Genomic DNA, 23,256 nt, shown 5'->3' with positions numbered 1-23,256 from the left:
TTCCAAAGTGAGGCCCTCCCCCTGTTCTAACTCTTCAGCTTTTGCCTTAGAGTTACTCCCACTATTCCGTCCCCCTGCTTCCCTCCTTCAATATTGCCACCCTCCCACCAGTCCCATATTGCCTTTAGACATCATGACAGTTATAATTATAACGTACTGAATTTTTGCCAGGTGCTGGACGCTGTGTTCAGAGCTTTACAAATGGTACATTTTATTAATTACCCTTTATTTAACTCTTATAACCACTATATGAGATAGTTACTATTGTTATCTCCATTTTACAGATGAAGAAAATGAAGATCAGAGGGAATGATGAACTTTGCAAAGTCTGCCCAGCTAGTAAGTGGAGGGGCCAGGGGACTGCCCAACTCTGCCTGACTTGAGGGTATGCATGCCTAGCCTCTCAAACCTTCATTTATGCCTGCTGCCTGCCGCTTCCCATCATCTTATTTCCCTTCTTTCTGGCCTCAGACTTACTGGATGTGTCAGTGCCTTCCTGAAAGGCATCTCCCTTGGCCTCCAAGCTCCGCTTTCCTGGTTCTCCTGAGCCACCAGTGTCTCTTCTTGCTCTTCCAACACTACCTTTCTCCCAGGTTTAGTCATGAGCCTTTTGCTCTCCTCTTGAAAGCTCTTTTTTAAAAAATCTATTACCTATAATAGACACTTGATCAAATCTCTAGTCCTGACTTCTCTCCTGATGTGTAGTACTGTTCCTCTACTTGGTAGATGTTTCCATTGGATATCCCCCTACCATTTCAAAGACATGCCTCAAACATGAACTTGCTTTTTATTAACCTCCTTATTTCATCTTCATTTTTCAACATAAAGCCTCCATCAACTCAGTGTTGCCTTCACAATGAAGTCTATGTTTTAGTTAGATATTAAAATTCTAGATCTCACTTTGATGTAAACTTTCAGCCTTATTTCCTCTGTTTCTTAAAATGAACTACCATTTTAGCCAGATCAGTCTAAGCCACTGTCCTCCAAACATCTGATTCACCTCCCTGCTATCATTTAAGACCTGGTGCAAGACCTCCCTGCTCTGAGGAGCCGTTCCTGAGCACTCAACAGGAACCAAGCGTATGGTGTTATTTACTATCACCTTTTCCTGTGTCTGCACTTGATCTCAATTAGACTGTAACCTTTGTAACCCCTCCAGTATGTAGTGTGTTACAGTGCCTTGCACATAGTCAGTACTTCCTGAAGATTAGTTGATTGGTTGGTTGTTGGGTGGGAGGGTACAATATAGAGAGGGACTAGCCATTGACTTATATCCAGAAAGTTGAACTCTTTCCTGGAGGACAAAAACTATATTTTCCTCATCTTTTTATTTGGAGAGCCTAAGCCAGTGCCTGATCTGCAGTAGTTCAGTTCTGTTCAGCAGGCCTGCTTTTACCAAGTGTTGACTCTTTGCCAGGCACCATGCTAGGCGTTGGGCTTCCGTAAAGGTTTGTAAATGAACAAAGGAGTTTGGGAGTTGTGCTCCCGTTTCCTAACTTCTGTTTGTCCACCTTTCATGCAGGTGAATCTCAGTGTTTTTGTGGTTGCCACATATTAAGAGAAGAGTCCCAGTGCACAGCGCAAGATGTTTCTTCTCCAGAGTGGGTCTCTTCTCCAAAGCAGGGCTGCTCCCCTGGCATTTCAGAAAACCTCCAGGATGGTCATAGCTCTTCTTGGGCTCAGCACGTAAGGGAAACTTCACCCATATGATCTCTAAGAAGTGTCAGAGGACCGAAAAGACGGAAGAAAGCAAGCCATCTTGGACCACTGGATGATTCCTGGAAGGAAAGATAAGGCCCAGGCTGGTGTCATTTCCCCTTAGCAAGTCTGAATCTCTGGGCCTACTGAAATTCTGTATTCCTGATGTAACTAAAGTGGCATGGCAAGGATTCAAAAGGGTTCCTCAGGTAGGATACCCAGGGCAACCTTGAAGACATCTGAGGAAAATTTGGGGGAAATGCTTTGAGATCGCAGAAAATATTCTCCTTGCCTTTAAATGTGCTTTTCCACAGAAAGGAGATATTAAACTGGGACCTTGTCTCTAAAGAGGTTCAGGGCAGGTGTACTGAAAACCAGGGACCCAGAGAGAGATTAGATGGATTAGAAATGAATAGTCCCATTGCAACCATGCAAACACAAATATACCTAATTTTATGTAACAAATGTTATTTTCTAAATCAAATTATATTTTAAAATCATTACAGAGGTGGGCTATTTAAAGGAACCCAACAGTGAAGCCTTTTGTAATATGACTAATTACCTCCTGATAAACCTGGATTTTTCTTATATTAGGTTTGCCCATCTGTTCTGCTTTGTTAAGTAGACAGCACAAAATGGGCTCTTCTTCCAGACTCTTATCTCCCCAGGGGCATGAGAGTTAGGTCTTCTCAATTATTAGAAAAATGCCAGGGAAAATGATGGCAGGAAGTACTTATGCATAGTAGGTGCTCAGTACATAGTTAAGTAATTAATGAAGTGCCTGAATTATTTTATTCAAGGCTGGCCGATGTGATGCCACTCTGGAGGCTGAGCTATGAAGAACAGCTCAAGGTTGGTACCCAGCTTAAGTCTTCACTCCATTCCACCAGGTGAATAGAGTTAGACTTGTAAGTAGCTTGACTGGACAGCTTTACCCAGATGCCCCAATGGGTCCTTAAATTCAATATGCTAATGACTCTGAAATTTTAACTTTAGACCAGTTATGTCTTCCAAACTCTGGAGCCACATATATAAATGTCTGTTTCCTTTCTTACTTGCTTTTTTGTTATAACTTTGTGTGTGTGAGTAGCAAGTGCTCTAGCTGCTTCATATATAGCTTCACATTCCAACACAGTAGCCACTAGCTACATGGGGCTATTTAAATTAAACACAGTCACTTTTGCTATAATGCTTGTTTTCAAAATGAAAATTTGTTCTAACAGATTGATGTATTAGGGAACAATTTGAACATAATGCAAATTTCATATTTGCTCAGCAGTGATTTCATCCACAAGAAACACGAGATGAAAGAAGGAAACTGCACCCAGCTGAACTGAGCTGCATGAGAATCCAGAAAATGAACACACGCACACACCTCAGACATCTAACAGCTTCCTCAGTTTCCTGAGTGTGTTATGAGTCACACCCATTAGAACCTTCCGTCCCATTCACACGACCCTCCTTCCTCCACTTCATGATAACTCACAAGTGGACAGCTATTTCCACTAGCAAACTTTAGGTCTCTGTTAGGGAAAAAGGCCATCCTTGCTATATTACTTATACTTTTTTTTTTTTTTAACCATTTAGCATGTGAAACTGTACTACTCTTTTTATTAGGTTCCTATCTTTTCTGTGTGTATTACTGATAAAGTTTTAGAATGTAAGTGCCCAACCCCATTTTTCCCATGAGCCCTGTGATTTCTTTTGTGTGCTTTTTCATAGTATGGTGTAGGAACACTTATGTCACATTGTGGCAGAGCTGACTGTATTGAGTTAATTAAAATTGAATAAGATTAAAAATTTAGTTCCTTAGTCACACAAGCCACAGTAACCTCATGTGGCTGGTGTCTGCCATATTACACAGAACAGAACACCAAATTGAACATTTCCATTATCACAGCAAATTTTACTGGACAGCACTGGCACACAGCTTGAGTGTTCAGTCTGAAAGGTCAAATAAAATGATGAACTTACACAAGAGCTCTCTCTTGACCTTTTCCCAATATTTTATTAGGTCTTTTGCTGTTCCATCATTTTGGATTCCTTATCTGCTGAGACCATGACCCAAGAATCTGTGGGACAACCCTTTCTTTCCCTATTTGTTTTCTATTCTTTGAGGTAATATTGCAGAAGTCTTTTGTTTCATTGCTTATATTCTTTTGCAGGTAAAATTTGAAGCTCAGAAGAAAATTTTACAAAGACTAGAGTCTTGCCTCCAAATGCTCAATGGAGTCAAAGTGACAACAGCTGCACCCAAATTGGAGGGGCTGTGTTGTCATCTTCATCCTATTTTACCCTCTGTAAGCCCTCGTCTCCCTATCCTTTATTTACTAAGTCCTCTTCATAGCTAATAATGCCAGCTAGTGCTTGCTGGTTACTTGTTGGTGACGAGGCCTTATGCTAACTGATTAGTATGTCTTATTATCTCGTTTACTGTTTATAATCATTCCGAGGGATAGGCGCTATCATTTTACAGATGAAGGCATTGAGACTCAGAGAGATTTAAGTAATTTGCCCAAGGACACACATCTAGAATGTATCAGAGCTGAGATTCACACTCAGGCCTCTCTGATGCAAAGCCTACTTTCTCAACCACTGCACTACTACTTCCTTAGAAAGATTCCAACTTTGGAAATGTAATGAGGCCTCAGAGTGGTAAAATTCAATTTATGGCAGAGGTTGGCAAACTATGGCCCATAGGCCCCATCTGTCTTGCTGCTTGATTTTGTAAATAAAGTTTTATAGGAACAGCTGAGCTCATTTGGTAATGGATTGTTTGTGGCTGCTTTTACATTAAGATGGCAGAGTTGAGTAGTTGTGACAGGGACCATATGGCCTGCAAAGCCTAAAATTATTTACTGTCTGGCTCTTTACTGAAAAAGTTTGCTGACACCTGCTTTATGGCAAAATTGGAACTCCTTTCTACTGTGGAGTGTTTATGGAGTGTCTTGATCTTCTCAGCCACGGACTTTGACCTATGCCATACCTTCCAAGCAAGCATCACTTATTGGTCCACGTCTAGAGAACATTTGTTTGTTCCCTGTACTGTTGTCCTCCTTGGTTTCATTTGACCTGTTGTCTCTCTCCTGTCCTTCTGTCTTCTCCAGCCTGTCATTGATGGCTACCGAAATAAATCCATCTTCTCTGTGAACTGAGGTCCAGATGGCAATCCGAAGACTGTGGGGTACTACCTGGGAACTTGGAGAGGTCAGTTGAAGGCCATGACTAGCAGAAATAACACACCAAGGACAGAGGCAAGGGCAGCGCTCAGAGAACAGTGTCAGTGGGAGTGGAGAGGAGTGGGGAATATGGTAGCTTTCAAGGACAAGGGTGAATTGGAAGTCTTTGGTGCCAAACTTCATCACAACATTAATTGTGGATACTTTTTGGTGGGTAGTCATTATAACATAGTCCTAGGAATCACAATTCTCATCTCTTCTTCCTCTAAAACCCATATGATTGAAACCTAGTAAGTGCTTAGTAAATCTCAATATTGCTGCTGCTGCTCTCTCATATACTCCTCATCATGTGCTACTTGTCATACTAGGAGCAGTCTCCTCCTTGTTAGAATTGATTTTTCTGTTTCACATCCCCATATCCCTGCAAATTAGTGCTTTCTGTGATTAATCTGCCTTGAAAGAATTGGTAGGGGAGCTGAGTGCTGTGAGGGAAATCACAATGGCAGATTTCTAAGACTTAATTCCAGTGTCCATTCCCAGATTCCATTCCTGAACTTTCTATTTGCCCATTTTCAATTAATCCACTTGAAACAGCATCCTTTTATATTATTCACACTGTTTAATATCTATACGCCTTTAAACTACAGTTCATTAGGGCAGGCACTTGGCTTTTTCCCACCTGTGTGCGGAATTAAATGAGTATATGACATCAGCATTCTGTTATTCAGTAACAGAAAAACAAATCCCATTACATTTTATTTCCCTCTTAAAATCTGAGTAGAAAGCAGACATTGTCATACTACGCATTTGTGGCATGAGAGAAAATATTTCAGCCTAGCTCCATTAAGAATCAGCTTCTTAACGGCTAGACTAGGTAACAGGTTTTCTATGAAGGAACAGCTTTAAGCTTGAAGTTGGTACTTTGCGTCTCCATATCTGCATATGCCTCTTTGAATTTGAGGGAATTTGAGTTGCTAGACATTTTTTTCTAAATAATCTTTTAGAACAAAAACAGTATAAATCAAATTCTTTTTCTTTCCATAGACAGGAACATTGTCTGCGTAAGGTCTAACCATCTGAAAAACACCCCCGAGAAACACAGTCAAGTGGCACAGGTAATAAGGAACAAGGGCTGGTTGAAGATGACCTGGGGCATTGTGGTCTGGAACAGCAGCGTCCCTGACGTTTTAATAATAGAGCTGCTTCTAGTGCTACAGGGGAGGAGGGACTCTGTTCTGAAAGCATACCTCTTAAGGTGGAGAGAACATTGCTAATGTTTCTTGTCAGGGAGGGTGGACAGGAGGACAGAAAACTGTGTCCATTACCGCAAATGTCAGACATCCATGGAATTTTAATAGGAGGGAAGTATTAAGAAAGAGAGATGAGATAATGATGAGGTCAGTACAGCAAGTAGCAGGTATCTGAAATATTTGGAAGGCTGGTGTTTTCGGCAGAACAGAATTGAGAAAACTCATGAGAGATGTAGGAGTGGTGGTAAGGTATCTACATCATGACGCTGGCCTCTGAGACCTTTATATGTTCTTCAGTTTCATGCACCCACTGTTTATTGTGTCGGGCACTGTGCTAGGTGTGGGGGATCCAATGGAGGAGACTCAAACAGACATGGTGCCTGCCCTCATGGAGCTTAAAAAAAAAAAGGCAAAAACCTTACTTGTGAGGACTGAACAGGACTCCCAACTAACACTTTTATTACCTGTTAATTCTTACCAGCACCCACCCTCCTAATGATTCAGATTTATGGCACTTGTGTGGTGCCTTCTGAGAGAACACATCTTGACCTCCATGATTTCCCTGCTACGATCATTCCCTGATCATTCCCCAGAAGTTTTCCTACATGGCCCTTGTCAACTTCTCCCATTGTCTTCAGTGACTCTTCTAAATTCTTACCTGTCGTCAAATTTCCTACCCCATTGCCTTTACCCTTGCTCTTGGCAGATGACCATTCCTGGTTCTTCACTGGAAGGTTAAGGCCATCAGATGAGAACTCCCTTAGCTGCTTCTCCTACTGTCTACCAATTTTGCTGAAATCTTAGCCTTCCTTCCCTCCTATCTCAGTGAAAGGCTGTCGGTCCTCCCCTGTCCAGCGCTCTTCTTCCTTGAAATACCATCTTGAACTCATGTCTTCCCTCCTCAGGGTCTTGCTCCTTCATTATATACACTCTCATGTTTCTTTACATCCTTCTCCCCTACCTCTATCTGCTCCTTTCTTTAAATTCATAAACATGTTAAATATTTCCCATCTTTAAAAAAAATCTGATGGTTCTTCATTCTGCCCCCAACACTCCAAAAAACTTGATTTTGGAAAATTATCAGTGACCTCCATTTTGTCAAATTCCGTGGAAACTTTCTGCCCCTAACTTGCTCAACTTTTGTTTGCAATTGGCACCACTTATTGTTCTCATTTCCATTCTTGAAACACTGTCTTTGCTTGATTTCTGTGCTACTATTCTCTGATGGTTTTCATCCTATCTTGCTGTCCACTTCTTAGTTTTTCTCATGGGATCTTTTTCTCCTCTTCATTTCCCACTATAAGTGTTGGTATCCACCTGGACTCTGTCCTTGGCCTTCCTTCTGAATGTATTAGTGGGAGATTGCACCTAACTATAGCTGATGACTGGAATGACCACCTATAAATTGACAATTCTTAAAATTATTCAGTTGACCCTTGAAGAATGCGGGGATTAGGGGTATTGAGCCCCCCCCACTCACACACATGAAGTTGAAAATCCATGTATAACTTTTGACTCCCCCCAAACTTAACTACTAATAGCCTACTGTTGACCCAAAACCTTACTGATAAGATAAACAGTCAGTTAGCACATTGTGTATGTTGTATGTATTATATGTACTGTATTCTTACAATAAAGTAAGAGAAAAGAATGTTCTTTAAAAATCATAAGATTTATTGGCAAGTTTTTTCAAATTGTAAATCTCAAAATTTTTTTCCAATATATTTATTGAAAAAGCCCCACATATAAGTGGACCTGCACAGTTCAAACCTGTGATGTTCGAGCTTCAACTGTATTTGCATTCCCGCTCCCTCTTGAGCTTTAGGAGGCGCATTTCCATGGCTACTGAATGTCCTCACCTAGCTGTCCTGTAGAACTCTTCAAATCAGCATTGCCGTAGATCAAGGTTTCTCAGCCTCTGCAGTATTGGCATTTTGGACTAGATAATTTTTTGTTGTGTGGGGCTGTTAGGTACATTGTAGAATGTTTAGCAGCATCCCTGTCCTCTACCCATTAGATGCCATTAGTTGTGACAACCAAAAATGTCTCCAGATGTCTCTTGGGGGGCACAATCACCTCCAGTTGAGAACCATTGCCCTAAACTAGTTACCCTCTTCCCTTTCCATATGTGCTTCTTTTTTCCTCACCTTGGTAAATAGTAGCACCATGTACTAGAAACGTGTTATCATAGACTCCTCTGTTTTAATCCCCCCTTCCTCCTCAGCTATGTCTAATCAATGTCCAAGTTCTGTCAGTTTTCCTTTACAAAATACATTGACTCTACCCTCTTCTCTCCATTTCCACTGTAATCATCACCACCAGCACTCTAATCCAAGCTTCCATCTTCTCTCGCCTAGACTACTGCAATAGCCTCCAAACTGGCCCCACTGCTTCCAGCCTTCTGCCTTGTGTATTCTCCATACTGTAGCCAGAGCTGTACTTAAAATGCAAATAAGATCATACCACTCTCTTGCTTAGAATTCTGCATTAGTTGCCCAGTAGCTTTTAAAATAAACTTTAAATGCCTCACCTTTGCACTTAAGGATCTTCCCATTGAGGTCCCTAGCCTCACCTCCTGCCACATCCTCATATATTTTCCTCTTTCCATTCTTACTGAACTAGAATTAACCCTGCCAGACTATCTGACTCCTGCCTGAGGCTGTCCTCTCTCTAGAATGTTTTCAATTTTATTCACCTGGCTTCTTACTTGCCCTCTAAGATTCATTTCAAAGCATCAGATCCTGTGGAAAACCTTATCTGACTCTGCAGTCTGATTAGGGATTTTTCTCCTCTGTATTCGTGCATCTCCCATTGCATATCCCCTGTTGTAGCACTTGTTACACCATATTGCACTGTTGTGTCGTTGGTGCTTCCCACCCTGGACTGTGGAGGTAGCAGCTGTGTGTTATTTAACTGTAGCCTAGCATATAACACAGATTCATACACATAATGTGTGCCTGTCAAGTGTTTGGTGAAAAAATACCTCTTAGCAATATTTACCCAAGTATCTAGCTCTTCCACCTTCTGTTAGGCAACTTTCTACCCTCCATGTCTATCCAGACGAATTCCCCCTCCCTGCAAAATTTGTTGTGGACCTAAGATCCAATCCAGTAGGTACAAGCCAGATGCCCATTGTAGTAATTATAATACTGGATGGATGGATGGATGGGTAGATAGATGGAATGCACCGGGTTGTTCTCAGTTTGTTTACACCTTTGTTTCCATTTCCTTGTTACTGGTAGTGGCATTCCATTCCATTAACATGATAGAATAACCCCAGTCTCTCCCAATTTGAGGTTTAAATATCTACTTTTGATGCTTGAGTCAAAATGTAAATTTTATGGGAGATGTCAGCCAGAGCACCAAGAAGTGGTCTTTAAATAAAATACTGTCAGAGAAATACGAGTACATTGTTTTAAAAGTCAAATGATACTAATAGGTTAGTAAAGAAAAATGGTGCCCTGTGCCCCACCCCTCCTTACTCTTGAGTCTTGTTCTGCAGAAACAACAGCAATTATTTTAGATATTTCTTCCCGTAGTCTATATTTCTAAATAGTGCATCATTCTGATATATTTTAATTTATTAAATTTACATATTATATGTGACTTCCAATTATGGCATATAAGAATTTCTCTCTCTTATTTTGTATCCCCTTCAAATTACCCTTCCTCTTATATCTTTATAGCACAATTTTTGGTTAAATTAATATTCAGTGTTTTTTTTTTGGTCTTCTTTTGTTCATTTATTTTGTTCTGTACATTCCACAAATAACAGAGATCACATTGCATCTGGTTTTCTCTGTCTGACATACTCCATTCTGCAGAAGACCCTTTAGTTCCCTCCCTGCCACCGCAGATGACAAGAACCCATTCCCTTCCATGGCCGAGCAATATTCAATTGTATATATGTACCACCTTCTCTTTATCCATTCATCCATAGAAGGAGACCCAGGCTGCCTCCACATCTTGGCCATTCTAAACAATGCTGCAATGGACATATGGATGCACATGTCCCCTTGAAGTAGTGTTTTGGGTTCCTTTGAATAAATACCTAGTAGTGTGATTACTGAGTCCTTTTTTCTCTCTTATTATAGCCTTTGTTTTAAAGTCTATTTTGTCTGTAGTAAGTATTGGTACCCCCGGTTTTTTATTTTTTATTTCCATTTGTGTGAAATACCTTTTTCCATCCCTTTATTTTTAGTCTGTGCCTGACTCAATCTGAAGTGAGTCTCCTGTAGGCAGCATATATAAGGGTCTTGATTTCTTATCCATTCATCAGTCACCCTATCTTTTTTTTAAAAAAAAAACTTTTATTGGGGAAGGGAAACCGGACTTTATTGAGGAACAGTGTGTACTTCCAGGACTTTTTCCAAGTCAAGTTGTTGTCCTTTCAATCTTAGTTGTGGAGGGCACCAGACACGCTCCAACTGACTGAGCCATCCGGGAGCTCGGCGGTAGCTCAGCTCAAGGTGCTATGTTCAATCTTAGTTGCAGGGGGCAGAGCCCACCATCCCTTGCGGGAGTCAAGGAGTCAAACAGGCAACCTTGTGGTTGAGAGCCCACTGGCCCATGTGGGAATCGAACTGGCAGCCTTCGGCATTAAGAGCACAAAGCTCCAACTGCCTGAGCCACCGAGCCGGCCCCCAGCCACCCTATCTTTTGATTGGAGCATTTATACCATTTACATTGAAGGTGGTCGTTGATGGATATGTAGTTATTGCCATTTTATTATTCATATTTTTATTTTATTTTTTTGTCTTAAAGAAGTCCCTCTAACATTCTTTGAAATACTGGTTTGGTGGTGATGTACTTCTTTAGCTTTTTCTTGTCTGGGAAGCTCTTTTTTCATTGTTGTTGTTTTTGCAGTGGTTAATGCCTTTTATTTTTTATTTTTTTCATTTTTATGTGGGGAGAATTCCAAACTTTTATTTGCTGAAGACCTCAAGTTCATCAAAGGTGGGGGTAGTGCATCTGGCAATTTCATGCATTTCCAATATTTACTTTTTTTTTCTTTCTTCTTTTTATTAGTTTCAGGTGTACAAAGCAATGTAATAGTTAGACATTTATCATTTATATCCCTCACAAAGTGATAACACACCTCCCCCAATCTACTACCCCTCTGACATCGCATACAGCCATTACATTTCCACTGTCTCTATTCCTAATGCTGTACTCCACTTCTTGTATGTGTGTATGTGTGTGTGTGTGTATACATACATACATACATACATACATACATACATACATACATATATATATATATAGTTGACATTCATTATTATTCAGCTTCAGCTTCAGGTGTACAGTGCAGGGATCAGGCATCTACACCATCCCCGAAGCGGTCTTCCTAGTAAGACAAGTGTCCATCGGATACCCTACAAAATCTTTAAAACATTATTGATTATATTCCCCAAACTGACTTTCATATTCCCATGGCAATCTTGTGGTTACCGATTATACTCTCTAATCCCCTCACCTTCCCCCTGATCCCCACCTCCCCCTCCCATCTAACAACCCTCAGTTTTTCCTCTATATCTCTGGGGCTGTTTCTGATTAGTTTGTTAATTTATTCTTTTCTTTAGGGTCCACATATAAGTGAGATCATATGGTACTTGTCTTTCTCTGTCTGACTTATTTCACTTAACATAATGTTCTCTAGGTCCACCCATATTGTTGCAAATGGTAAGATTTCATTCTTTATGGCTGCCTAATACTCCATTGTATAAATGTACCATAGTTTCTTAATCCAGTCTTCTACCGATGGGCATTTCGATTATTTCCATGTCTTGGCTATTGTGTATAGTGCTGTAAAAAATATAGGGGTGCATAAATTTTTTCAAGTTACAGTTTTGGATTTCTCTGGATATGTACCTAGGAGTGGAATTGCTGGGTCATAAGGTAGTTCCATTTTCAGACTTTTGAGATACCACCATACTGTTTTCCATAGTGGCTGTACCAAACAGCAATCCCACCAACAGTGCACATAGGTTCCCTTTTCTCCACATCCTCGCCAGCACTTGTTTGTTAATTTATCGATGACTACCATTTTGACTGGGGTGAGGTGGTATCTCATTGTGGTTTTTATTTGCATTTCTCTAATGATTAGTGAGGTTGAGCATTTTTTCATATGTCTGTTTGCCATCTGTATGTCCTCTTTAGAGAAATGTTTCTTCAGGTCCTCTGCCCATTTTTTAATTGGAGTGTTTGTTTTTTTGTTGTTGTTGAGTTGTATGATATATTTGAGTTGTATAGTATCCTTATATATTTTGGATATTAGCTCCTTATCATTGGCATTGTTTGCAAAAATCTTCTCCCATTCAGTTGTTGCCTCTTTGTTTTGTCAATGGTTTCTTTTCCTGTGCAAAAGCTTTTTAGTTTGATATAGTCCCAATCATTTATTTTAGCTTTTACTTCCCTTGCTTTTGGAGTCAAATTCATAAAATGCTTTTTGAACCCTAAGTTTAGTACCTATGTTTTCTTCAGTGCAGTTTATTGTTTCATGTCTTATGTTTAGGTCTTTGATCCATTTTGAATTAATTTTGGTACATAGTGACAGATAGCAGTCAATTTTCATTCTTTTGCATGTGGCTCTCCACTTTGCCTAGCACCATTGATTGAGGAGGCTGTCTTTTCTCCATTGTATGTTTTCTTATTCTTTGTCAAAAATTATCTGTCCGTATTTATGTGGTTTATTTCTGGGTTCTTAATTCTATTCCATTGGTCTGTGTGTCTATTTATCTGCCTAAACCATACTGTTTTGATTATTGTAGCCCTGTAGTACAAGCCAAAGTCAGGAAGTGTGATACCTCCAGTATTGTTCTTTTTTCTTAAGATTGCTTTGGCTATTCGGGGTCTTTTGTGGTTCCAAACAAATCTGATGATTTTTTGTTCTATTTCTTTAAAAAATGCCATTGGGATTTTGATGGGGATTGCATTAAATCTGTATATTGCTTTGTGTAATATGGCCATTTTAGCTATGTTGATTCTTCCAATCCAAGAGCACGGGATGTCTTTCCATCTCTTTGTGCCTTCTTCAATTTCTTTTTAAAATGTTTTATAGTTTTTAGCATATAGGTCTTTCACATCCTTGGTTAAGTTGATTCCTAGGTATTTTATTCTTTTTGTTCCAATTGCAGAAGGGATTTTTTTGTATTTCTTTTTCTGAGATTTCATTGTTAGTATATAGGAATGCAATGGACTTTTGTATGTTGATTTTGTAGGCAACTTTACTGTATTCGTTGATTGTTTCTAATAGCTTTTTGGTGGAGTCTTTAGGGTTTTCTATATGTAGCATCATGTCATCTGCAAAGAGTGACAATTTAACTACTTCATTCCCAATTTAGATGTCTTTTATTTTTTGTCTTGCCCGATTGCTCTGGCAAGGACTTCCAACACTATGTTGAAAAGCAGAGGTGATAGGGGAGAGCCCTGTCGTGTTCCTGAATGTAGAGTAAAGGGCTTCAGTTTTTCACCATTTATTATGATATTAGGTGAGGTTTTGTCATGTGTGGCGTTTATTATGTTGATGTATTTTCCTTCTATACCTATGTTATTAAGTGTTTTAATGATAAATCGATGTATCTCATCACATGCTTTTTCTGCATCTATTGATATAATCATACGATTTTTGTCCTTTATTTTGTTTATGTAGTGTATTACATTGATTGATTTGTGTATGTTGAACCATCATTGTGCCCCTGGGATGAACTGCACTTTATCGTGATGTATAATCTTCCTTTTTTCCCCTCTTCTTCCACCTCCACCTGACTCCAGTTCAAGCCATTTTTCTCAGTCTAGTTGTGTAGGGCACAGCTCCCTGGCCCATGCAGGTATTATGAGCCTTCCTCTCCCCCTTAGCTGAGGCAGTGGGTCACCAGTCATCAGTCCGCTGCTCCCAGCAGCTCATGGCAGCTCTCACCGGCTCCCAGCCAGTCACGCTTTGCCACTGGCCGCACATGGCAGCACACGGCCGTCCACAACAGCTCATGTTGGCTGCCGGCCACTCATGCTTGCTGCCGGCCACTCACATTGGCTACCGGCCACTCATGGCAGCACATGGTAGCCTGTGGCAGCGCTCAGCAGCCTACAGCAGCTCATGCCAACCTCCGGCTGCTCACGGCAGCCCAGCTCCAGAAAGAGCTGTTGTTCACAATCTTAGCTGTAGAGGGTGCAGCTCACTGGACCATCTGAGAATTGAACTGGCGACCTTGGCGTTAGGAGCACGGCACTCCAACCACCTGAGACACCGGGCTGGCCCATATAATCTTTTTAATGATTTGCTGCATTCAGTTTGCTAGAATTTTGTTTAGGATTTTTGCATCTGTGTTCAAAACAGATACTGTCCTGTAATTTTCTTTTTCTGTGTTATCTGTCCCAGGTTTTGGTATCAGGGTAATGTTTGCCTCAAAAAATGAGTTGGGGAATATTGTCTCTTCTTCAGTTTTTTGGAAGAGTTTGAGTAGGACAGGTATTAGATCTTTGAAGGTTTGGTAGAATTCACTAGTGAAGCGATCTGGTCCCGGACTTTTGCTTTTGGGAAGGTTTTGGATGACTGATTCAATTTCCTTACTGGTGATCAGTCTGTTTAGATTTTCCAGTTCTTCATGGTTCAACCAAGGAAGGCTACATGTTTATAAGAAGTTGTCTATTTCTTTTAGGTTATTGAATGTGGTGGCATATAGTCCTTCATAGTATTCTTGGGTGATCCTTTGTATTTCTGTGGCATTCGTGATAACTTCCCTTTCATTTCTGATTTTGTTTATATGTTCCTTTTCTCTTTTTATCTTAGTCTAGGCAAGGGTTTGTCAATTTTTTCAATCTTTTCAAATAACCAGCTTTTTGTCACGTTAATTTTTCTATTGTCCATTTGTTTTCTATTTTATTTAGTTCTCCAATTTTTATTTTTTCCTTCCTTCTGCTGATGTTGGGTTTCATTTGTTCTTCTTTTTCTGTTTTTTAAAGGTGTAATGTGAGGTTATTTACCTGGGATTTTTCTTGTTTCTTGAGATAAGCCTGACATCATGTAAATTTCCACCTTAAAACTTCTTTCGCTGCATCTCCAAAATTTTGGTAGGATGTATTTTCATTTTCATTTGTTTCTATGTATCTTTTGATCTCTCCTCCTAGTTCTTCTTTGACCCAGGCGTTCTTTGAAGGTATGTTGTTCAATTTCCACATATTTGTGGTTTTTCCTGCTGTCTTTTTGCAATTGATATCCAATTTCAATGCCTTCTGATCAGAGAATATGCTTAGTATGATTTCAGTCTTCTTAAGTTTGCTGAGGCTAGTTTTATGTCCCAATATATGGTCTATCCTTGAGAATGTTCCATGTACACTATAAAATAATGTATGGTCTGATATTCTTGGATGAAGTTCTGTATAAATGTCAATTATGTCCATTTCATCTAATGTGTCATTTAGGGCTGATATTTCATTATTTGTTTTCTGTTTGGATGATTTATCCATAGCTGTCAATGCTGTATTTCGGTCCACTAGTATAATTGTGTTTTGGTCAAGTTCTCCCTTTAGTTCTGTTAGAAGTTGCTTTGTATAGTTCGGTGCTCCCTGATTGGGGGCATAGATATTTTTATTTTATTTTTTTGTTGGGGAATATTGGGGAACAGTGTGTTTCTCCAGGGACCATCAGCTCCAAGTTGTTGGCCTTCAGTCTAGTAGTGGAGTATGCAGCTGAGCTCCAAGTCCAGTCGCAGTTTTCAATCTTATTTGCAGGGGATGCAGCCCACCATCCCATGCGGGAATTGAACCAGCAACCTTGTTGTTGAAAGCTCACACTCTAAGCAACTGTGCCATCTGGCTGCCCCTCTGGCAGCTCAGCAGCAGCTTGTTGCCTTCTGTCTAGTTGTGGAGGGCGCAGCTCACTGGCCCATGTGAGAATCGAACTGGCAACCCTCTTGTTCAGAGCTCGTGCTCTAAGGAACTGAGCCATCCGGCTGTCCCAGGGGTATAAATGCTCGTGACTCTTATGTCTTCTTGTTTTATAGTCCCCTTTATTATTATGAAATGTCCATCTTTGTCTCTTGTTACCGTTTTTATCCTGAAGTGTGTTTCATCTGATATCAGTAGGGATATACCTGCTTTTCTCTGGATACCATTTGCTTGGAGTGTCAATTTCTACCCTTTCACTTTGAGTCTATATTTTTCCTTGTAGTTGTTATGTGTCTCCTGGAGGCAGCATATGGTTGGGTTTAGTTTTTTGATACAATCTGTTATTCTATGTATTTTTATTGGTGAGTTCAGTCCATTTATATTTAGGGTGATTATTGGTATAGGAGGATTTCCTATCATTCTATCTTTGGTTTTCTGTTAGGAATGTGTCTCCATTGTTTCTTTGCCTTTTTCTTGCTGTCTGTTATTTCAGTGTGGTGGTATTCTATGATTTTGTCCCCTCTTTCTTCTTTTATTATTTTATGTATTTCAGTTCTGGATTTTTTTGAGTGGTTACCATTAAGTTTATATAAAAGAAATTTTCATGTTTAGAGTATTCCATTTTCTTCTGCATGCTTACTTTCTCCATTTCCTTATGCTAGTTCGGACCTTTACTTTCTCGTCTTTTATGTTTTTGTTGTCACAAATTATCCTTATTTATGCTGCTCGAATAGCCTCCTTCATTATTTCTTGTAGCACAGGTCGTGTGTTAGAAAATTCCCTCTGCTTCTGTACGTCTGGAAAGATCTTTATTCCTTCTACATATCTAAAGGATATCTTTACTGGATATATTATCCTTGGCTCATAATTTGTCTCTTTCAATAGTTTGAATATTTGGTTCCACTCCCTCCTGGCTTGTAGAGTTTCCGCTGAAAAATCTGATGATTATCTAATGGACTTTCCGTTGCAGGTTACAGTCTTCTTTTCCCTGGCTGTCTTGAGGATTCTTACTTTGTCGTTAATTTTAGACAGCTTCAATACAATGTGCCTTGGAGAAGGCCTGTTGGGATTGAGGTAATTAGGTGTTCTGTTTGCTTTTTGGATTTGAGGATCCAGTTCTTTACACAAGTTTGGGAAGTTCTCATCAACTATTTGTATATATTCTCTGTTCCCTTCTCCCTTTCTTCTCCTGCTGGTATGCCCATTATTCTTATATTGCTCTTTCTGATGGAGTCAGAAAGTTCTTGTAGAGTTCTTTCATTTCTTTTAAGTCTCAAGTCTCTTTCTTCTTCCATCTGTGTCATTTCCAGGTTTCTATCTTCGATGTCACTGATTCTTTCTTCCATCTGGTCAACTCTACTACCTAAGCTGGTTATTTCGTTCTTCATTTCTTTTCTTGAGTTCTTAATCTCCAGAAATTCTATTTGTTTTTTTTGTTTTTTTAGAATTTCAATCTCTTTGGTTAAATGTTCATTTTGTTCTTTGATTGTGTTTCTGAATTCATTAAACTGCCTTCTGTGTTTTCTTGCATCTCGTTGAGTTTTTTCAGAACTGCAATCTTGAATTCTCTGTCATTTAAGTCACATATTTGCATATCTTTAGGTTCATTTTCTGGAGACTTTTCATTTACTTTCTGAGCTGCTTTGTTACCTTGGTTATTCATGGTAATTAGTGAATTGTTATTTGTCTTCCTAGGCCTCTACAGGAGTGGGTTCTGCAACAGGTTGTTAGGAAGAGGTCTTTCCTTTGCTTTCCAATAGGTGTTGGTAAACGCTTTATTTTCTTTCTAACTGCAGCCTCTAAGTCTTTCTCATGCTGTAGTGTTATATTTTCTCTGCCCTGGTCTGGCTTTTCACACAATGGGGGGGATTCCCTGGAAGGTGGGCTTCTCCTCTGCGAGCAGGTTGCATGGATCTCAGGACACCCCCTCCATTGGCAGTTGTGGAAAGCTTATGAAGTTCCGAAGCTCTTCCTGCACAAGATTCAGGGCCTGTGTGTTTCAGCGGCTATTTACTCCTGCATGGATCCTCCCAGATAAGTGGGGACAGGGGCAGGGTGTGGTTTGAGTGGTGGCCCAGAACAATGGCAGCAAGCACCAGCACAGCCTGTCCTGCACCCAAGGCTCCCTCCCCTTTGCCGGAACTGGTTGTGTTTCGAGTCCATGGCTTTGGGCCGCATTTCTCAGAATTGCAAATGGTATTCTGTTCTTTTCATCTGACCCTGCTACAGTTCCACTTCTAGCACTCGGAGAGTGGGGTTGGGATGAGTTCTGGGAGGATCAGGAGGAGTCAGCTAGGCTCCATGCCTATGTCTTCCATCCTCTACTTGGCAGTGAGGGCTTAAACCACTGTTTTCACCCTTCTTCCCTCAGTTTTTGCTCCGAGGTCTCTGCTGTGAGTCTTGGGTTCAGTTGTATTACATGCTGAACCCTCAAGTGGGACTGTGGCCCATAATGGGAGTGGTAGCAGTCCGAGTTCTTCCCACTCCCGTGGCTGTGGTAGCTCTGGAGTACAGGGGGCTTGGATTTCTGAGCTTCGTCTGCATTCTGCCCCTGTACAGTCTGGGTCTCTGCACTTCCCCTTTCCCTCCTCCTCTGCTCGCCCTAATTGCTCACATTTAGATGAGTTCAGTTGCGCGTCTCTTAGTCTTGCCTGTCTGCTGCACCTGGTGTCCTTTGTGGAATTATAGTTGTTCAATTTGTGATAAATTCCAGGGAAGATTGCAAGAGGCTCACCTCACATTGCAATTTCTGTGACGTCTCAGTGTTTATATGGTTATGAATATAGATACTCACTCCTGTGTTAAGCAGGTATACTAAAATTTTATTTTCCTTTATTGTAGTTTTTTTTTCATTTTATATCATGGAAAATTGCAAACATATTAAAGTAGAGAAAGGTATAACAAACCACATGTATCCATTACCCAGCTTCAACAACTATCAATATGTGTCCAGTCTTATTTTATCTATTCTCAGTACCAATAGTTGTACTAAAAAATGATTACTGAAAAGAGCTCAGGATTTCTGTCCAGTTCTTTTTGTCAAATTATCGGGCCTTTTGAAATAATTCTTCTCTTTGTAGGTCAGCCAATAATTTGATACTTGATACACAGCTATTTTTTTTTCATTTTGCTTGCTATCAAATTTTAGGGATTGATTTTTTCTCTTTCATTTTGATTAAATTTTGTTTTAAAATTTTGTAAAATATTTACATGATCAAATCTACAGAATAACAGTACATTTAGAGACATCTAGCTTTCCCCTCTGTTCCCTCTAGCCAGTTTCCTCCCTCCTCCTATAGGTAACAATTTTTATTCATTTTTGCTTATTTTAATACATGATAAAATATTTGTAACCCCCTTTTATTAGCTAAATGTTAGTTTAATATGGATACTGTTCTGCACCTTTTTTATTCATATAATAATATACTTCATTTTTTTATAGTGGCATAGTATGACGGATTTTACAACTTTTTATTTTAATTGGCATGAATAATTACCTCATTTTTCCATTGGCTTAGTTTTCTGTAAACCTTATACTAATTTTTTTCCAGGTACTCTAAGAGCTCTGTCAAACATTCATCAATATTCTCCATATGCTTAAAAACTTGAGTTCAGTGTTTTCCTTGAAGACCTTTTCCTTTGAGTCTTCCATCCTATAGGCTCCCGAGGCCATCTGCATGGCTGTTATTCTGGGACTCCTTTTGCTGCTCTCCTGTCTTGTCTCCCCTGTTTCTTAGTCTCCCTGTCTTCCTTTTTCTGGTTTACACCCTCATTTGGCTAGAGTATGCCTTCGATTAGCTTCCTGAGGAAGGGTACCTGGGAGGTAAAGTTTTATAGTCTTTGCATGTCTGTAAGTGTCTTCTTTCTTTCCTGACATATGACTGAGGTTTTTCTAGATTTCAAAATCTGACTTTGAATCATTTGCCTTTATAAATATGAAGACATGGTTTCATTGTCATCTGATCACGAATGTAAGTCTAAATGCTACTTTAAGTCCTGATCCTTTGTAGATATTCCCTCCCCTCTTTTTCTTCTAGAAGCTTTTAGGGAATCTCTTTATCCCTGAAACTTCATGACCACGTGGGCCTTTTTTTCATTCATTGTGATGGGTACTTTCTAGGCCTTGTCACTCTGGAAACAAATATTTTCAGATGTAGGAAATTTTCCTGTGTTACTTCTTACCTCCTTCTTTCATTTTCTATATTCTCTCTGTACCACATATTTGTTGGATTTTGGACTTCATGGATTGATTTTATAACCTGCTACACATTCCTCTCCTATTTTCAATTTATTTGCCTTTTGTTCTCCTTTTTTGTGAAATTTTCTTGACATAAATGCCAACATCTTAATTGAATTTTTCTACTATCTTACCTTTAATTTTCAAAATATTTTTCTTGTTTTGTGATTGTTCATTTTGTATAACACCTTGTCTTTTTTTTAGTTATATAGTTTAGTAATGATGTGTGTGCGTATGTCTGTTTTTTGTTGTTGTTCTCTGAATTGTGTATTTCCTATATCCGTAAGGAATTTTTTCCTTTTTGTTTTGGGCATTGTCTTGTTTGTTTGTTTGTTTGTTTGGGCATTGTCTTTCACATGGAGCCTTTATCAAACATTTGGTGATAATTGACTAGCTGTTCTTATTTAAGAGTGAGGCCTTAAAAAACTGATCAGCAGTTCAGCTTGAGTGGATTTGTTGATTCTTGGCTTTACTTCTGGTGATTGTGTGTGTGTGGGGGTTTGTTCCCCCCCCCCCATGTGTCTGTCTCAGGATATCTTTACTCTGAGGCTATTAAGTTTCATGAGAAAATCATCTCCAAGTTTCCTGGCTGGTTGCTGGCCTTCCAGAATTGGGGTGTGGAAAGGGAGGTGTAGTTCCCACCATTAAGAATGAAGATTTAATTGAAACTCGCTGTTTCCACCCCTCCTCCACCACCACTGTGCCTGGTATCTCCAAATTCAGAGATTTTGTAGGTTCATTTTCTACTGAGGGAAAAAAACAACACTCCACTCTCCTGCTAGATAGATATTCTTGGTAGGATGAGGGTGTTTACCACTTTTGTGTCCATACTTTCAACCAAACCCTGCTGTTTAGCCCTGTACCTTGCCTCATCTCTGCCTCTTCCAGTACCTTGCACCTTTGAGTTTGAGCCTTTCCAGGGTTGTGTGGAACACATAAGCCTTACATTTCATCAGATCTCCCTTTGTAGGCAATCCAGATGTAGCTTCCTTCATCTTTGTAAGTCAGTTGTTACTCTGGTCTGCTTTCCATCTTCTAAGACTTTATTTACCATATTTTGCCGTGAATAATATGCTCCTGTGTATAATGTGCACTCACATTTTTGGCCCAAACTTTCAGGGAAAATAAATCTTCCATTTTAATTTTTTAATAAATTTTTATTGGGGAATATTGGGGAACAGTGTGTTTTTCCAGGACCCATCAGCTCCATGCCAAGTTGCTGTTCTCAATCTAGTTGTGGGCACAGCCCAGCTCCAAGTCAAGCCATTGTTTTTCATTCTAGTTGTAGAGGGTACAGCTCACTGGTCCATGTGGGAATTGAACCGGCAACCTTGGTGTTATGGTCACTGCACTCTAAACACTGAGCCAACTGGCCACCCACCAGCGGCTCAGCTCCAAGCTCAAGCCATTTTTTGTTTTGTTTTCTTAAATGTGTATTTATTTATTAGTTTCAGGTGTACAAAACAATGTAATAGTTGTAAAGATTTTGTAGGGTATCCGATGGACACTTGCCCCAGTAGGGAGACCACCTCAGGGATGATGTAGATGCCTGATCACTGTACTGTACACCTGAAGCTGAAGTTGAACAATAATGAATGTGAACTACAAATATATATATATATATATATATATATATATATATATATATATATATATATATATATTTACAAGAAGTGGAGTCAAGCCATTGTTTTCTTTTTTTATTTATTTATTGGGGTGACAATTGTTAGTAAAATTACATAGATTTCAGGTGTACAATTCTGTATTACATCATCTATAAATCCCATTGTGTGTTCACCACCCAGAGTCAGTTCTCCTTCCATCACCATATATTCGATCCCCCTTACCCTCATCTCCCACCCTCTACCCCTCCATTGTTTTCAATGTAGTTGTGGAGGGTGCAGCTCACTGGCCCATGTGGGAATTAAACTGGCAACCTTGGTGTTATGAGCATTATGCTCTAACCACTGAACCAACTGACCCCCCATTTTAATTTTTTAATTCAAATTTTTATTTGTTTGTATTTAGGTACTTGTTTTTTGTATTATAAAGGAATTTTAGCATTTATTTATTTATTATTACACTTTTAAGTCATAAGCATAAATAAAAGAATTAAAAACATTTATGTAGTTATGGAATTAGTACTACCCATGTATAATGCGCACCCTTGTTTTTTTTCTTCACAAATTTGGGCAAAAAGTTCACATTATATACAGCAAAATATGGTAGTTTGTTGTTGTCATCTTTTATCTTTGTTCTTTCTTTCATTTATTCATTCAACAAGTACCATTGAGTACTTACAAGTCCCAGGCACTATTCTAAGTGCTTAGGATACAATAATGAAGAAAATATTCCTTCCCTTTGGAACTTACATTTTAGTGGGGGGGAGACAGAGTTTTTAAAAAATGTATCTTGTCTAAGAGCACTCCTATTTTAAAAAGTCTGGGAGGAGAGGGGGAGCAAGTGAAGGAGACAGAGGGAGCAGCCAGTGAGGTCAGAGGAGGTCAGGAGAATGGGGTCCTGAAAGACAAGTGAAGACAGTGAACTGAGGAGGGGGAGCTCATCAGCTGTGCCAAATGCTGCTGAGTGAGTACCTACGAGTGCCAGGGCTAGTAAGATGAGGACTGAGAATTGACCATTGAACTGCATCACAAGGTCATTGGTGACCTTAATATGAACTTTTTGGTGGAAGGATGGGGGCCTGATTCGAGTGGATGAATAAAAGGAGAGGAATGGGAAGCTGTGAATACATTTGACTCTTCAACAACATGGGGATTAGGGGTGCAGACCCTCGTGCAGTCGAAAATCTGCATATAACTTTTGACTCCTCAAAAACTTAACTACTAATAGCCTACTGTTTACCAGAAGCCTTACCGATAACATAAATAGTCAATTAACACATATTTTCTATATATATTAGGTTGGTGCAAAAATAATTGTGGTTTAAAGGGTTAAAAATGCAAAAACCGCAAATACTTTTGTACCAACCTAATATTATATATTATAT

At 39.6% G+C, this 23,256-nt stretch overlaps 1 protein-coding gene across 1 annotated transcript in view; it reads left to right on the top strand.

The window, feature by feature from the left end:
- Nucleotides 1-1,526: 1,526 nt before the first annotated feature.
- TRMT2B (tRNA methyltransferase 2 homolog B) overlaps nucleotides 1,527-23,256 on the top strand; it is a gene marked incomplete at its 5' end in the record, with an annotated part of 47,692 nt that continues 25,962 nt past the window's right edge. The window contains 6 exon segments of the mRNA XM_074323302.1: nucleotides 1,527-1,726; nucleotides 1,728-1,805; nucleotides 2,499-2,550; nucleotides 3,864-3,998; nucleotides 4,806-4,905; nucleotides 5,922-5,995. Coding sequence (XP_074179403.1) covers nucleotides 1,527-1,726; nucleotides 1,728-1,805; nucleotides 2,499-2,550; nucleotides 3,864-3,998; nucleotides 4,806-4,905; nucleotides 5,922-5,995 — 639 coding nt within the window.

The sequence above is a fragment of the Rhinolophus sinicus genome, chromosome X (genome assembly GCF_036562045.2).
Source record: "Rhinolophus sinicus isolate RSC01 chromosome X, ASM3656204v1, whole genome shotgun sequence".
Lineage (NCBI taxonomy): Eukaryota > Metazoa > Chordata > Mammalia > Chiroptera > Rhinolophidae > Rhinolophus > Rhinolophus sinicus.
Note: the sequence above shows the minus strand (reverse complement) of the source record. Positions and strands in the feature narration are given on the sequence as shown.